General features: G+C 43.4%; 1 protein-coding gene across 1 annotated transcript in view; it reads left to right on the top strand.

The window, feature by feature from the left end:
- The first annotated feature begins 660 nt into the window (after nt 1–660).
- The window catches only part of LOC134966224 (toll-like receptor 13), a 59064-nt gene continuing 43509 nt past the window's right edge, over nt 661–16215 (top strand). Inside the window, exon 1 of the mRNA XM_063942791.1 lies at nt 661–3393. Coding sequence (XP_063798861.1) covers nt 704–3393 — 2690 coding nt within the window. The 5' untranslated portion in view covers nt 661–703. The remainder of the gene's footprint in view (nt 3394–16215) is intronic.

Here is a 16215-nt window from a genome sequence, read left to right on the forward strand (position 1 = left end):
ATTGACCTGTATTAGTTGTAATTAGGCAATGTCCTAAAACTGTAGCAGAAATTACAGTTGTGTGTAATGGAATAGAAAGGTTATACTTTACAGTCTAACAGACTTGCAGTGGAATGTAAGCAGAATACTCCATGTATTTGGCTTTCATAGTGCAAATCTGATATTTTCAATCTTGGGGCTTTGGTGATTCTTGTAATGCTGCAGTACCTGTTAATGGAATTACTCGCCTTTAATAGCAAAGTTATGCATAATGTGAGATAAATGGAAATTAGTACCTTTTTCCTTTGCTATCTGGTCATCAAAATAGCTATTCAACCCTCCACACCTCTGTAGAGATGCAGGATACACCCCACCAGTAGTTTTATTAGTGGGATATTATTTGTAAAACCATGTTATAAGCTTAAATGCAATTTATTTTTATTAATTTTTTTAATACATTTTATGTGATTTTTCTCTTTTATTCATGTCCCAGTGTGCTGGATTTTTATACATGTTGTGTTCACTTCTAACAATGGCTTTTTTGGGGGGAACTGTAGTCAGACTCTTCATCTCCAGGTGTTGGTCATGGTGGGAATTTAACCCTAATCTTTTTATCTATCAAACTATGCACTGATTTATAAATGCCATCAAAACTTTGTGTGTGTTTATTTTTCAGATCAATATACAGATTCTGCACAACTTGATGAAACCATAAATCTTTAACATGAGTTATCACTGCTACTCAACCAAACAGATAACTGTCTTGCTAATGGTAATATTACACATTGCACCACCAACAGCAGCCTTTGGATATGCAAAGTGTATTCTAACCTATGAGAACACAAGATATGCCAACTGTATAGAAAAGGGGATTGTGAATTTAGGAGAAGCCGTTCGATATCTTCCTGGTACAACACTGTGGTTAAATGTTTCCCATAATGACATTGTCATAGTGAAAGACGGAGCTTTCTCTCACATGCCAAATCTCATAGAACTTAAATTAAGTGGAAATAAAATCTGCACAATTCAATCTGGGGCTTTCTACAACCTGAGCAATCTTCAAATTCTGGACCTCGGTCATAATTCAATACAGTCTTTGGACAAATTGGACATGAATAATCTGACAAACCTGAGAACTCTTAGCATTGCCAGTAACAAATTAAGCACAATACAAAGCATGACATTAAACCATCTAAATGCTCTACAAGAACTTGATCTGTCTCTTAATCACATTTCACATTTTAGACTTGTGGCTGAAGCAATTCAAGATTTAGGTGAACTATCCAAACTTAACCTGAGCTATAATTTTATATCTGAATTACAAAATAAACAAGGTTTGATGGTTTTTCCCTCCTTGAATTGTTTAGACCTGAGCTATAACTCAATTTCTATTTTAGATTTTAGCAATCTCTATATGGCCAATCTAACAAATCTCAGAGTGATGAATAACAACATGGCTGCTGTAAATGTTAGCTCTTTTTCTTATGTACCTAATCTAGAACAGATCACCTTTGATGAAAACCCATTAAATATTTCCTTCATTTTGGGAATTAAGTTACCAAAATTGACAGAACTTCACTGGTCCAGCATGAAACCTGCACTCAACGATCAGCTGTCCACTGCTTGTCAGGTTTTCCAGACTTTACCAAACTTACAGATGTTGGACATCAAACATTCCAAGGTTGCAAACTCTAAGCTACAGGAAATAGGGAAGTGCACTAACCTAACTCAGCTCATTCTTTCCACGACTTCCATAGGGAAACTGAATAACATGGATCTTCAGTCTTTCAAGTACCTTGAAATCCTATATCTTGACAAGTGTAAAATATCGGCAATTCATGGAACTGCATGGGCTGGTCTTGAAGCTCTTCATACATTGATCCTAGAGAGAAACAGGCTATCAAACTTAGAAAATCATTTGTTTAGTCCATTAATAAGCTTGCGGTACTTGGACCTATCAAAAAACTATTTGACCCACATCAACCCAAATGCATTTACAGGCTTACGAAAATTAAGCCACCTTATCCTGAGAAGTTGTACAATAGTAGCTATTGTAGAAAGCACTTTTATTAATTTAAGGAACCTGAGGTTCTTGGATCTCCAAGGCAATAGCATTTCATTGGTTAAGAGCAGCTCTTTTCACAAATTGACTAAACTTGAAACACTTTTATTGTCAGAAAACAAAATTAATGCAATACAAACATATGGTCTGAAAGGCCTAATATCACTGAAGAGACTTTCTGTAGCAGCTAACAATATTTATAAAATTTCTAATAATACATTTAAATGGTTGAGAACACTCACAAATTTGAACATAAGTAGAAACCAGTTGTCATTCAATGAAGATGACTCTCGGAGCCCTTTTAAAATGCTTGCGCTGTTAGAAACTTTGGATATAAGCTACCAGACATATCGTTATAAGGATAAAGTTTCACAAACACTATTTCAAGGTCTGCAATCCCTTAAAAAACTGTATATTCAAGGTATTTCATCCTTCTTTTTTAAAAATGTGTCTTTTTCCTTTTTGACAAATTTGACAGAATTGGATATGTCTGAAACCAACCAGGGATCAGATTTAATTTCCACAGTAGAATTAATTACAAAATGTAATCAAGTAAGACATCTTGCACTCGATAACAATGGAATCAGGGATCTTCCAGAAAATATATTTGATCATTTCACCTCGCTGGAATACTTATCGATGAAGCAGAACAAATTAAGGAATATTAGCAAGAACTTATTGAAGCCACTGTCCAACTTAAGATATTTTGATGTGTATATGAATCCCCTCTCTTGTTATTGCGAAAATTATTGGTTCCAGAATTGGTCTGTGTTTAACACTCAGGTACAGGTACCCTTTCTACAATCATACAGTTGTTTTGACCGAGCAGCACAGGACATTAATTTCGTCAGCCAAGATCTCAGCTATTGTGGGACGGACATCTCTGTGTTTTTCTTCATTGGAACATTTGTTTTAACTTTACTGTTCCTAGTAGGGAGTCTTGTGATGGTTAAGCTTAAGTGGTCCATACTTTACTTCTACTACATGTTACGAGTATGGTTTCAGTGGAAGCTACAGAAGGAGGACAGAATTTACAAATATGATGCATATATCTCTTACTGCTCAGATGATGAAGACTGGGTCATAAAAGAACTATTATTACATTTGGAAGGCCAAGGCCAACGCAAGTTTAAACTTTGCTTCAAGCCTAGAGACTTCATGCCTGGACACTACCATATTGATAACATCCAGGATGCCATTAACAATAGTCGTAAGACCTTGTGTGTGGTCAGTAGAAATTATCTGGAAAGCCAATGGTGTAGGATAGAGATTGAAATGGCGTGTTCTAGAGTCTTCTACCAGCGGGAGGATGTTCTCCTAGTGGTGTTTTTGGAAGAAATCCCAGATTTCAGGTAAAATATAATATACGTTTTAACAACAATTTACAATTTTGATCGGGTACTTATCCCTGATCCTATGTGTTACTGCGAGATCACGGGTCCAATCTCACCTGTTTAAAACGGCCTCTAATTGGATACTGTGATAGTGACCATCGGTCATTAATCGTGATATCCTGCTATTTTTAATGGCTGAAATTGCATCAGTGCTAATAAGATACCCCCGTATATGTCTATCCTAGTTTGAAAATATTTAGAAATGACAATGTCCTGTAAAAATGAGCCAGTGCACATTTTTCTTCTATACGTTATATGTTAAACTAGTGGTTCGTGACCTAGTGTACCAGCATTTTTTCATAGTACTCTCAGGCCAAAAATGTCTTATTGGGAAATTAAGAAAAACATATTAAATTAAGTAAATTGTGCCAACCTGTCATCCTTAGGTTCAGTTATTTGGTGGTAGAATGTTGTGCTTCTGTTTGTCCACATATTTTATGATTGGCAGCCGCCAGAACTGGTGTTGCCTATAACACAGAACACATTGTGTTAAACAATAATTCTAGTGAGGAGGGAGCACATTTTTTGACTCACTGCTGTTTCTCAGACACAGCCAGGAGAAAGCTGACAGTGATGGAAAGTGAAGACATAATCATCAGTCACTAATTCCTGACGGTATAAGTAGTAGTATGGAACATTGGGTATGGATAAGCCCTGATTGGCTGAGATTTGTGTATGGCGATATATTTGGAGAGTGGCAAGAAATGACAGAGGATAGTTAAAGGCTCATTTGCAACCCCTTAGATCTTGTTACCTGCTGTAAGGTCTCCTTGTCTCACATGGGCACAGTCACTCTGAATATTATATTATGGAAATATGTACAAGGCAAAAATGTTTGTGTTCCTTTTCATGAAATGGGATACTAAGAAAAGTTTCTATACTGTATATGTGACACTTACAAAGAGATGTATTGGGATACCGGCGATTGGGATGCCGGCAGTCAGAATACTGTCAGTGGCATCCTGACGTTCAGGATCTCGACACCAAGGTGGTTAGTAGACTAGCCCTAATCCCCAACCCCCCTAACCCTAATCCTCCTTACCCATTGCCTGACCCTAACCCTAACCACCCCCACACACCCTTAACCCTCCGTGCTGTTTCCTAACCCTAAACCCCGCTCCCTGCAGCCTAAACCCTCCCCTTTTGCAGTCTAACCCTAACCCTCCCCCGCAGTCTAACCCTAACCCCCCCCCCCTCCTCCTGTGGCTTACCAGTACAGAGTAGCAGCAGACATCGATCGGTATTCTGGCATTTGGGATCCCGTTGCTGGCATTCCAATCAATGTCGGGATCTCAGCGCCGGTATTTCACTCCATGTCAGGATCCCGGAATTTTTCAAGTTCTTATTATGCATCACATTTTCAATAGTAAACATGAAGGAGTTTTGTTGAAAAAAGAAAAAATAACTAAAAGAACACAATGAACAAATGCATTTTTATTTAAAAATTGTTCTCGGTGAGAGTAAATCTAAATTCATAAATCTAAGACCCCAAGTAACATTCAAAGATACAACTCACGGTAAATCCAACATAATTTAAAAAAAAATTCCTCCAAACCTTAACAATACAAATGTTTTAATAATTTTAAAAATAAATAAAATATGTTCCATTTATAGTTGTTTATACAACATGGTTAGTAATATGTATGTAAGAAAAGACAGAGTAATATAGTATATCAGTGGTTCGCTGCAAACTACAGTATGAGGTATGATCCCAAGTAGGAATTGACAACTGGTGTAATCGAAAGATGAATCAATATTTCATATATGTTTTTCAGACCAACAATGGAAGAGATATTAGGTACTATGTACATTTCAAAATGCTAGTTTATTTATAGTGTTGGTGGTGGTGCTCCCCAAAGTCAATTGTTATACTAGTCTGTATGCATATTGTTTCTATTGCCACAGAGCAAAGACCCAAAAAAGTGTCTAACTCTTTTTGTTTCTTTTTGCTCTGCGGCAATAGAAACAATGGGGGTCATTCCGACCCGATCGCTTGCTGTAGTTTGTTGCAGCGCAGCGATCGGGTCGGAACTGCGCATGTGCCGGCGCCGCAGTGCGCCGGCACATGGCAGCCGTCGTTGCCTAGCGATCGCCTCTGAGACAGAGGCGGTTGCTGGGTGGGAGGGGGATGGATGGCGGCGTTAATCCGTCATTTAGGGGGAGCGGTCCAGCCAACGCAGGCTGCGCTGGTCGGGAGCTACTCTGGAAGTGCAAAGGCATCGCTGCTATGCGATGCCTTTGCACTTCTGCGGGGGAGGCGGCACTGACATGCTTGGCGGACTAGCCCTATGCTGGGCGTCCTCCCGAATGTCAGTGTGATTGATCGTAGCTGTGCTAAATTTAGCACAGCTACGATCAACTCGGAATGACCCCCAATATACATACAGACTTAGAGACACATTCATTAATATTATTTTTACTAAATTAATGTGAAAAAGGGTGTTGTTTTAACACCCTTTTCACATTATTTTAGTATCACTAAAATGTGTTAAAGGGCTTTTGGAGCAGTTTTAGTGAAAAACTGCTCCAAACCCTTTAATTGTCATTTTTTTAGTAACCCACATTGCATTCCCCATACTTATAATGGGAAATGCGATGTGGCCGAATTTACTAAAAAAAAAAAATGGCTAAAAACACCGCAGTGTGCTCTGTGATAATAATGCCAGCTCCAGCTGGCAAAATCATAGGGCGACACTGCGATAAGCAGCCTTTTGCACCGCTTTTTCTGTCCCCCTCCCCGGCAGAAAAAGCTGTGCGGGAACAGGCCACCGTGATCAGCTCTGTGTGTCCAATGGACGCACAATCTGATCCCCTTTAAAAAACAAAAAAATTTACCCCCCCCCCCCCCCCAATTATACAACATGCGGACAATCAGAAGCGCAACTGTATACCACCACATAACTGCACCTAAGGACACACCTCCCAACATGACCCATTCCAGGAGAGACAAAATCATCTGTTCCTGGACTTCTCTCTTAATTTATGATTGCCCTCCGCTGTGCTGAACAGGTTAATCAATAAGAAAGGTGTTTTAACACGGGTTATGGCAATCATAAATTGAACTCTAGGAACAGGACATTTTGTCCCTCTAGGATTGGTCAAGTTGGGAGGTATGTAAGGATGACAGGTAGCCACAATTTACTTTAATATTTTTTTAAATGTACCAATAAAAAACTTTTATCCTAGGGGTGCTTTGAAAAAATGCTGATACTCTTAGGGCACTATGATCAAAAACATTTGGTAACCACTGTGCTATATAACAATTTGTCATATATGGGTTAACTCACAAATTGGACTGCATAAAAAATAGCATTGAAAACGACTTTATTATAGCACTCCATGGGCCGGAATATTGCACCCGCTATCTCCTTTGTAAAGTGACGGGAGATAGAGGGGCGATATTCAAATGTGCCCCATTATCGCGCTGATCGTGCTCATTACAGTCTGGTTTAGGAATGTCAAGCGCCTAAACCCGACTAAAGTGATGGGCGCGATAGTGAAGAGACCCTTCGGGCGCCCAAACGGTCTCTTTACACGCATTTCAGCTAGGGGTAGCGAGCTGAAATGAAGTTGTCACACTCGTCGGCAGTAACATTAGAATACCACCAGCGGGCGAGATAGGGAGCGAGAAGGACAGGCAAACATTTGTATCCGGCCACATATATTTTTTCCTTAATGGACTATACATCTTTATTTGTCATTAGTGCAATTAACTGTATCAGGGTAGTTAAGACAGCCATAGGGGTGTGGTAAAATCTGTGAGAAGGGATCACAACCCCTCAAGTAAAAAAAAAAAAAAAGGAAAATACTATGAGTGGCACCAATGAACTGTCCAAGGGGCTTAATAATGTGATTGCAGCGAATTCTGTCATTATAACCCTCCCCTAGCTGCGTACATTGTGGCATTGTATTGTAGGAAATGGGCCACCAATCCTCCCACCTTGATATCACAATCCACAGCTACTTAGAAGGAATATTGATTTTTTTAAAAATCAGGTATGCCCTTTGTTGAAACCAACTTTTATAAGGCAAGTGATATTGAGGTTGGATCCAGACTTGCCAAAAGAATGCTATTGTATCTTACATTTGTAAAAGGAGTATTGTTAACCTCAACAAAAATAATTTCCAGTCTTTTCCAATCAATATTAACAACCTCATATCTCACAGTTTTGTTTTCACCAATATTGGCCAAAGGCTGCAGTGAGCTGTCTGGTTACTAAGAGCAGTGGCACAAATGCACAGCAGTTTATAACACATCTAAGAAACATTACCACACAGCAATTGCAGAAATGAAAAGTGGTGCATGACTGGTGGCAGCAGCTGCAGCACTAGTATTTGGTTGCTCATCTCCAAACTGATCGTTATCCATTTTACAATTCGCAGATAACTGTGTGGAGTCACAGAGCTTATAGATGCATGTGAACAAATCGCACATGCTAAAATGCCCATGGCCTCACAAGAAAAGACTATCTTACACCCCAGTTTTTGATCCTGCTCCAGACCTTGGCCACCACAGGAAAGAAAAAAATTCCACCATATTAAGCTCCACATAGTAATGCCCCCTGCACCATATTATGACACACACCACTATGCCCGTAATATATTATGCCATACAGTAAGGCTACTAATTAATTTGAAATTACCTGCTTGTTGCCAGGGGTTTCATGCTCTGGGTTCTATGCTCATTGCCAGGGGTTTCAAGCTCTGGGTTCCATGCTCGTAGATAGGGGTTTCATGCTCTGGGTGCCATGCTCGTTGCCAGGAGTGTAATGCTTGTTGCCAGAGGTTTCATGTGCTTGGTGTCATGCTCGTTGTCAGGGGTCTAATGCTCGTTGACAGGGATTTCAGGCTCTGGGTGTGATGCTCATTGCCAGGGATGTGTACTGCTCATTGCCAGGGTTTTTTATGCTCTAGGTATCATGCTCATTCACAGAGGTGTGTAATGCTCATTGACAGGGGTGTAATGCTTATTGGCACCAGGCAGCACTGCTGTTACCCACTCCCCCTCCTCTCACCCATAGTACTCTGCTCGCTGGGCGGAGTTTCACAAAATGACGTGGTTGCGTTAGGACGCCCCCCACCCAGCAGAGTACTATGGGTGGGAGGAGGGGGAGCAGGTAATAGCAGCCAGCAGGTGTCAAGGTGGGTGCTCCTGTGATCACACAGCTCGCCAGCCAGTAGAAACGGCACTGAGCGTATCTAATAGAGTATGGCACATCATACATTAGCGTGCCCCTATACATCTTGATTATACAGAGCACAGCCACTATAGAGTCTGGAGTCTCTGGACACAGCACAACCAATATAAAAGAGTACAGCGCAGCATTCAGCAGCATGTCTGATAGTGAAATGGAGCTGAGTCCTGGCCACGTTGCCTTATATAGAATCCAAAACTCGCGAGAATCCGATGCCGGCAGGATGGCATTTTGCCTATAAAGTGGAATTCATGTCCGGTGGGAAGACCCGTATCTCTGCTCAGATGGACTCGGATACCAGAATTTCGGTAGCATTCGGATTACAGGTAATGTGAACCACTCATCTCTATTTGCAGTGAGGGTTTTTTTTTTAGAATTAGGGGAGATGGAAACCTTGGAGAAAAATAAAGTTGAGTAGTTGTCCAAAGTAGCCAACCAGGCCTGTGCTACATAAACGACAATTAGATGTTGATTTGTTTTTTTGAGGCAACTTATCCACCTTATCTGATTTTTGAAAAAAAAACATTAACATGACTAATATCACAAAATTTGGGGGTAATTTGGATCCTACAGTATTATTAACCTCAATAACATTAATTTCCACTCATTTCCAGTAGAGATGAGCGGGTTCGGTTCCTCGGAATCCGAACCCGCCCGAACTTCATGTTTTTTTTCACGGGTCCGAGCGACTCGGATCTTCCCGCCTTGCTCGGTTAACCCGAGCGCGCCCGAACGTCATCATGACGCTGTCGGATTCTCGCGAGGCTCGGATTCTATCGCGAGACTCGGATTCTATATAAGGAGCCGCGCGTCGCCGCCATTTTCACACGTGCATTGAGATTGATAGGGAGAGGACGTGGCTGGCGTCCTCTCCATTTAGATTAGGAGAGAGAGAGAGAGATTGACCTGAGGCTGATACTGTAGAAGAGAGTGCAGAGTTTAGTGACTGACCACAGTGACCACCAGCAGTGCAGTTGTTTTATTTAATATATCCGTTCTCTGCCTGAAAAAAACGGTACACACAGTGACTCAGTCACATACCATATCTGTGTGCACTGCTCAGCCCAGTGTGCTGCATGCCTGCATCATCTATGTATATATTATATATCTGACTGTGCTCAGCTCACACAGCTTATAATTGTGGGGGAGACTGGGGAGCACTGCAGTGCCAGTTATAGGTTATAGCAGGAGCCAGGAGTACAAGACAGTCACATACCATATCTGTGTGCACTGCTCAGCCCAGTGTGCTGCATCATCTATGTATATATTATATATCTGACTGTGCTCAGCTCACACAGCTTATAATTGTGGGGGAGACTGGGGAGCACTGCAGTGCCAGTTATAGGTTATAGCAGGAGCCAGGAGTACATATTATATTAAAATTAAACAGTGCACACTTTTGCTGCAGGAGTGCCACTGCCAGTGTGACTGACCAGTGACCTGACCACACTGACCACCAGTATAGTTAGTAGTATACTATATTGTGATTGCCTGAAAAAGTTAAACACTCGTCGTGTGACTTCACTTGTGTGGTGTTTTTTTTTTTATTCTATAAAAAACTCATTCTGCTGACAGACAGTGTCCAGCAGGTCCGTCATTATATAATATATATACCTGTCCGGCTGCAGTAGTGATATATATATATTTTTTATATCATTATTTATCATCCAGTCGCAGCAGACACAGTACGGTAGTTCACGGCTGTAGCTACCTCTGTGTCGGCACTCGGCAGTCCATCCATAATTGTATACCACCTACCCGTGGTTTTTTTTTCTTTCTTCGTTATACATACATACTACTACATCTCTTTATCAACCAGTCTATATTAGCAGCAGACACAGTACAGTACGGTAGTTCACGGCTGTGGCTACCTCTGTGTCGGCACTCGGCAGTCCGTCCATAATTGTATACCACCTAACCGTGGTTTTTTTTTCTTTCTTCTTTATACATACATACTACGACATCTCTTTATCAACCAGTCTATATTAGCAGCAGACACAGTACAGTACGGTAGTTCACGGCTGTGGCTACCTCTGTGTCGGCACTCGGCAGTCCGTCCATAATTGTATACCACCTAACCGTGGTTTTTTTTTCTTTCTTCTTCATACATACATACTACGACATCTCTTTATCAACCAGTCTATATTAGCAGCAGACACAGTACAGTACGGTAGTTCACGGCTGTGGCTACCTCTGTGTCGGCACTCGGCAGTCCGTCCATAATTGTATACCACCTAACCGTGGTTTTTTTTTCTTTCTTCTTTATACATACATACTACGACATCTCTTTATCAACCAGTCTATATTAGCAGCAGACACAGTACAGTACGGTAGTTCACGGCTGTGGCTACCTCTGTGTCGGCACTCGGCAGTCCGTCCATAATTGTATACCACCTAACCGTGGTTTTTTTTTCTTTCTTCTTCATACATACATACTACGACATCTCTTTATCAACCAGTCTATATTAGCAGCAGACACAGTACAGTACGGTAGTTCACGGCTGTGGCTACCTCTGTGTCGGCACTCGGCAGTCCGTCCATAATTGTATACCACCTACCCGTGGTTTTTTTTTCTTTCTTCTTTATACATACATACTACTACATCTCTTTATCAACCAGTCTATATTAGCAGCAGACACAGTACAGTACGGTAGTTCACGGCTGTGGCTACCTCTGTGTCGGCACTCGGCAGTCCGTCCATAATTGTATACCACCTACCCGTGGTTTTTTTTTCTTTCTTCTTCATACATACATACTACGACATCTCTTTATCAACCAGTCTATATTAGCAGCAGACACAGTACAGTACGGTAGTTCACGGCTGTGGCTACCTCTGTGTCGGCACTCGGCAGTCCGTCCATAATTGTATACCACCTAACCGTGGTTTTTTTTTCTTTCTTCTTCATACATACATACTACGACATCTCTTTATCAACCAGTCTATATTAGCAGCAGACACAGTACGGTAGTTCACGGCTGTAGCTACCTCTGTGTCGGCACTCGGCAGTCCGTCCATAATTGTATACTAGTATCCATCCATCTCCATTGTTTACCTGAGGTGCCTTTTAGTTGTGCCTATTAAAATATGGAGAACAAAAATGTTGAGGTTCCAAAATTAGGGAAAGATCAAGATCCACTTCCACCTCGTGCTGAAGCTGCTGCCACTAGTCATGGCCGAGACGATGAAATGCCAGCAACGTCGTCTGCCAAGGCCGATGCCCAATGTCATAGTACAGAGCATGTCAAATCCAAAACACCAAATATCAGTAAAAAAAGGACTCCAAAACCTAAAATGAAATTGTCGGAGGAGAAGCGTAAACTTGCCAATATGCCATTTACCACACGGAGTGGCAAGGAACGGCTGAGGCCCTGGCCTATGTTCATGGCTAGTGGTTCAGCTTCACATGAGGATGGAGGCACTCAGCCTCTCGCTAGAAAAATGAAAAGACTCAAGCTGGCAAAAGCAGTAGCACCGCAAAGAACTGTGCGTTCTTCGAAATCCCAAATCCACAAGGAGAGTCCAATTGTGTCGGTTGCGATACCTGACCTTCCCAACACTGGACGTGAAGAGCATGCGCCTTCCACCATTTGCACGCCCCCTGCAAGTGCTGGAAGGAGCACCCGCAGTCCAGTTCCTGATAGTCAGATTGAAGATGTCAGTGTTGAAGTACACCAGGATGAGGAGGATATGGGTGTTGCTGGCGCTGGGGAGGAAATTGACCAGGAGGATTCTGATGGTGAGGTGGTTTGTTTAAGTCAGGCACCCGGGGAGACACCTGTTGTCCGTGGGAGGAATATGGCCGTTGACATGCCTGGTGAAAATACCAAAAAAATCAGCTCTTCGGTGTGGAACTATTTCAACAGAAATGCGGACAACAGGTGTCAAGCCGTGTGTTCCCTTTGTCAAGCTGTAATAAGTAGGGGTAAGGACGTTAACCACCTCGGAACATCCTCCCTTATACGTCACCTGCAGCGCATTCATAATAAGTCAGTGACAAGTTCAAAAACTTTGGGTGACAGCGGAAGCAGTCCACTGACCAGTAAATCCCTTCCTCTTGTAACCAAGCTCACGCAAACCACCCCACCAACTCCCTCAGTGTCAATTTCCTCCTTCCCCAGGAATGCCAATAGTCCTGCAGGCAATGTCACTGGCAATTCTGACGAGTCCTCTCCTGCCTGGGATTCCTCCGATGCATCCTTGCGTGTAACGCCTACTGCTGCTGGCGCTGCTGTTGTTGCTGCTGGGAGTCGATGGTCATCCCAGAGGGGAAGTCGTAAGCCCACTTGTACTACTTCCAGTAAGCAATTGACTGTTCAACAGTCCTTTGCGAGGAAGATGAAATATCACAGCAGTCATCCTGCTGCAAAGCGGATAACTGAGGCCTTGACAACTATGTTGGTGTTAGACGTGCGTCCGGTATCCGCCGTTAGTTCACAGGGAACTAGACAATTTATTGAGGCAGTGTGCCCCCGTTACCAAATACCATCTAGGTTCCACTTCTCTAGGCAGGCGATACCGAGAATGTACACGGACGTCAGAAAAAGACTCACCAGTGTCCTAAAAAATGCAGTTGTACCCAATGTCCACTTAACCACGGACATGTGGACAAGTGGAGCAGGGCAGGGTCAGGACTATATGACTGTGACAGCCCACTGGGTAGATGTATGGACTCCCGCCGCAAGAACAGCAGCGGCGGCACCAGTAGCAGCATCTCGCAAACGCCAACTCTTTCCTAGGCAGGCTACGCTTTGTATCACCGGTTTCCAGAATACGCACACAGCTGAAAACCTCTTACGGCAACTGAGGAAGATCATCGCGGAATGGCTTACCCCAATTGGACTCTCCTGTGGATTTGTGGCATCGGACAACGCCAGCAATATTGTGTGTGCATTAAATATGGGCAAATTCCAGCACGTCCCATGTTTTGCACATACCTTGAATTTGGTGGTGCAGAATTATTTAAAAAATGACAGGGGCGTGCAAGAGATGCTGTCGGTGGCCAGAAAAATTGCGGGACACTTCCGGCGTACAGGCACCACGTACAGAAGACTGGAGCACCACCAAAAACTACTGAACCTGCCCTGCCATCATCTGAAGCAAGAAGTGGTAACGAGGTGGAATTCAACCCTCTATATGCTTCAGAGGTTGGAGGAGCAGCAAAAGGCCATTCAAGCCTATACAATTGAGCACGATATAGGAGGTGGAATGCACCTGTCTCAAGCGCAGTGGAGAATGATTTCAACGTTGTGCAAGGTTCTGATGCCCTTTGAACTTGCCACACGTGAAGTCAGTTCAGACACTGCCAGCCTGAGTCAGGTCATTCCCCTCATCAGGCTTTTGCAGAAGAAGCTGGAGACATTGAAGGAGGAGCTAACACGGAGCGATTCCGCTAGGCATGTGGGACTTGTGGATGGAGCCCTTAATTCGCTTAACAAGGATTCACGGGTGGTCAATCTGTTGAAATCAGAGCACTACATTTTGGCCACCGTGCTCGATCCTAGATTTAAAGCCTACCTTGGATCTCTCTTTCCGGCAGACACAAGTCTGCTGGGGTTGAAAGACCTGCTGGTGAGAAAATTGTCAAGTCAAGCGGAACGCGACCTGTCAACATCTCCTCCTTCACATTCTCCCGCAACTGGGGGTGCGAGGAAAAGGCTCAGAATTCCGAGCCCACCCGCTGGCGGTGATGCAGGGCAGTCTGGAGCGACTGCTGATGCTGACATCTGGTCCGGACTGAAGGACCTGACAACGATTACGGACATGTCGTCTACTGTCACTGCATATGATTCTCTCACCATTGAAAGAATGGTGGAGGATTATATGAGTGACCGCATCCAAGTAGGCACGTCACACAGTCCATACTTATACTGGCAGGAAAAAGAGGCAATTTGGAGGCCATTGCACAAACTGGCTTTATTCTACCTAAGTTGCCCTCCCACAAGTGTGTACTCCGAAAGAGTGTTTAGTGCCGCCGCTCACCTTGTCAGCAATCGGCGTACGAGGTTACATCCAGAAAATGTGGAGAAGATGATGTTCATTAAAATGAATTATAATCAATTCCTCCGCGGAGACATTGACCAGCAGCAATTGCCTCCACAAAGTACACAGGGAGCTGAGATGGTGGATTCCAGTGGGGACGAATTGATAATCTGTGAGGAGGGGGATGTACACGGTGATATATCGGAGGGTGATGATGAGGTGGACATCTTGCCTCTGTAGAGCCAGTTTGTGCAAGGAGAGATTAATTGCTTCTTTTTTGGGGGGGATCCAAACCAACCCGTCATATCAGTCACAGTCGTGTGGCAGACCCTGTCACTGAAATGATGGGTTGGTTAAAGTGTGCATGTCCTGTTTTGTTTATACAACATAAGGGTGGGTGGGAGGGCCCAAGGACAATTCCATCTTGCACCTCTTTTTTCTTTTATTTTTCTTTGCGTCATGTGCTGTTTGGGGAGGGTTTTTTGGAAGGGACATCCTGCGTGACACTGCAGTGCCACTCCTAAATGGGCCCGGTGTTTGTGTCGGCCACTAGGGTCGCTAATCTTACTCACACAGTCAGCTACCTCATTGCGCCTCTTTTTTTCTTTGCGTCATGTGCTGATTGGGGAGGGTTTTTTGGAAGGGACATCCTGCGTGACACTGCAGTGCCACTCCTAAATGGGCCCGGTGTTTGTGTCGGCCACTAGGGTCGCTAATCTTACTCACACAGTCAGCTACCTCATTGCGCCTCTTTTTTTCTTTGCGTCATGTGCTGATTGGGGAGGGTTTTTTGGAAGGGACATCCTGCGTGACACTGCAGTGCCACTCCTAAATGGGCCCGGTGTTTGTGTCGGCCACTAGGGTCGCTAATCTTACTCACACAGTCAGCTACCTCATTGCGCCTCTTTTTTTCTTTGCGTCATGTGCTGATTGGGGAGGGTTTTTTGGAAGGGACATCCTGCGTGACACTGCAGTGCCACTCCTAAATGGGCCCGGTGTTTGTGTCGGCCACTAGGGTCGCTAATCTTACTCACACAGTCAGCTACCTCATTGCGCCTCTTTTTTTCTTTGCGTCATGTGCTGATTGGGGAGGGTTTTTTGGAAGGGACATCCTGCGTGACACTGCAGTGCCACTCCTAAATGGGCCCGGTGTTTGTGTCGGCCACTAGGGTCGCTAATCTTACTCACACAGTCAGCTACCTCATTGCGCCTCTTTTTTTCTTTGCGTCATGTGCTGATTGGGGAGGGTTTTTTGGAAGGGACATCCTGCGTGACACTGCAGTGCCACTCCTAAATGGGCCCGGTGTTTGTGTCGGCCACTAGGGTCGCTTATCTTACTCACACAGTCAGCTACCTCATTGCGCCTCTTTTTTTCTTTGCGTCATGTGCTGATTGGGGAGGGTTTTTTGGAAGGGACATCCTGCGTGACACTGCAGTGCCACTCCTAGATGGGCCAGGTGTTTGTGTCGGCCACTAGTGTCGCTTAGCTTAGTCATCCAGCGACCTTGGTGCAAATTTTAGGACTAAAAATAATATTGTGAGGTGTGAGGTATTCAGAATAGACTGAAAATGAGTGGAAATTATGGTTTTTGAGGTTAATAATAA

The sequence above is a fragment of the Pseudophryne corroboree genome, chromosome 10 (assembly GCF_028390025.1).
Source record: "Pseudophryne corroboree isolate aPseCor3 chromosome 10, aPseCor3.hap2, whole genome shotgun sequence".
Taxonomy (NCBI): Eukaryota; Metazoa; Chordata; class Amphibia; order Anura; family Myobatrachidae; genus Pseudophryne; species Pseudophryne corroboree.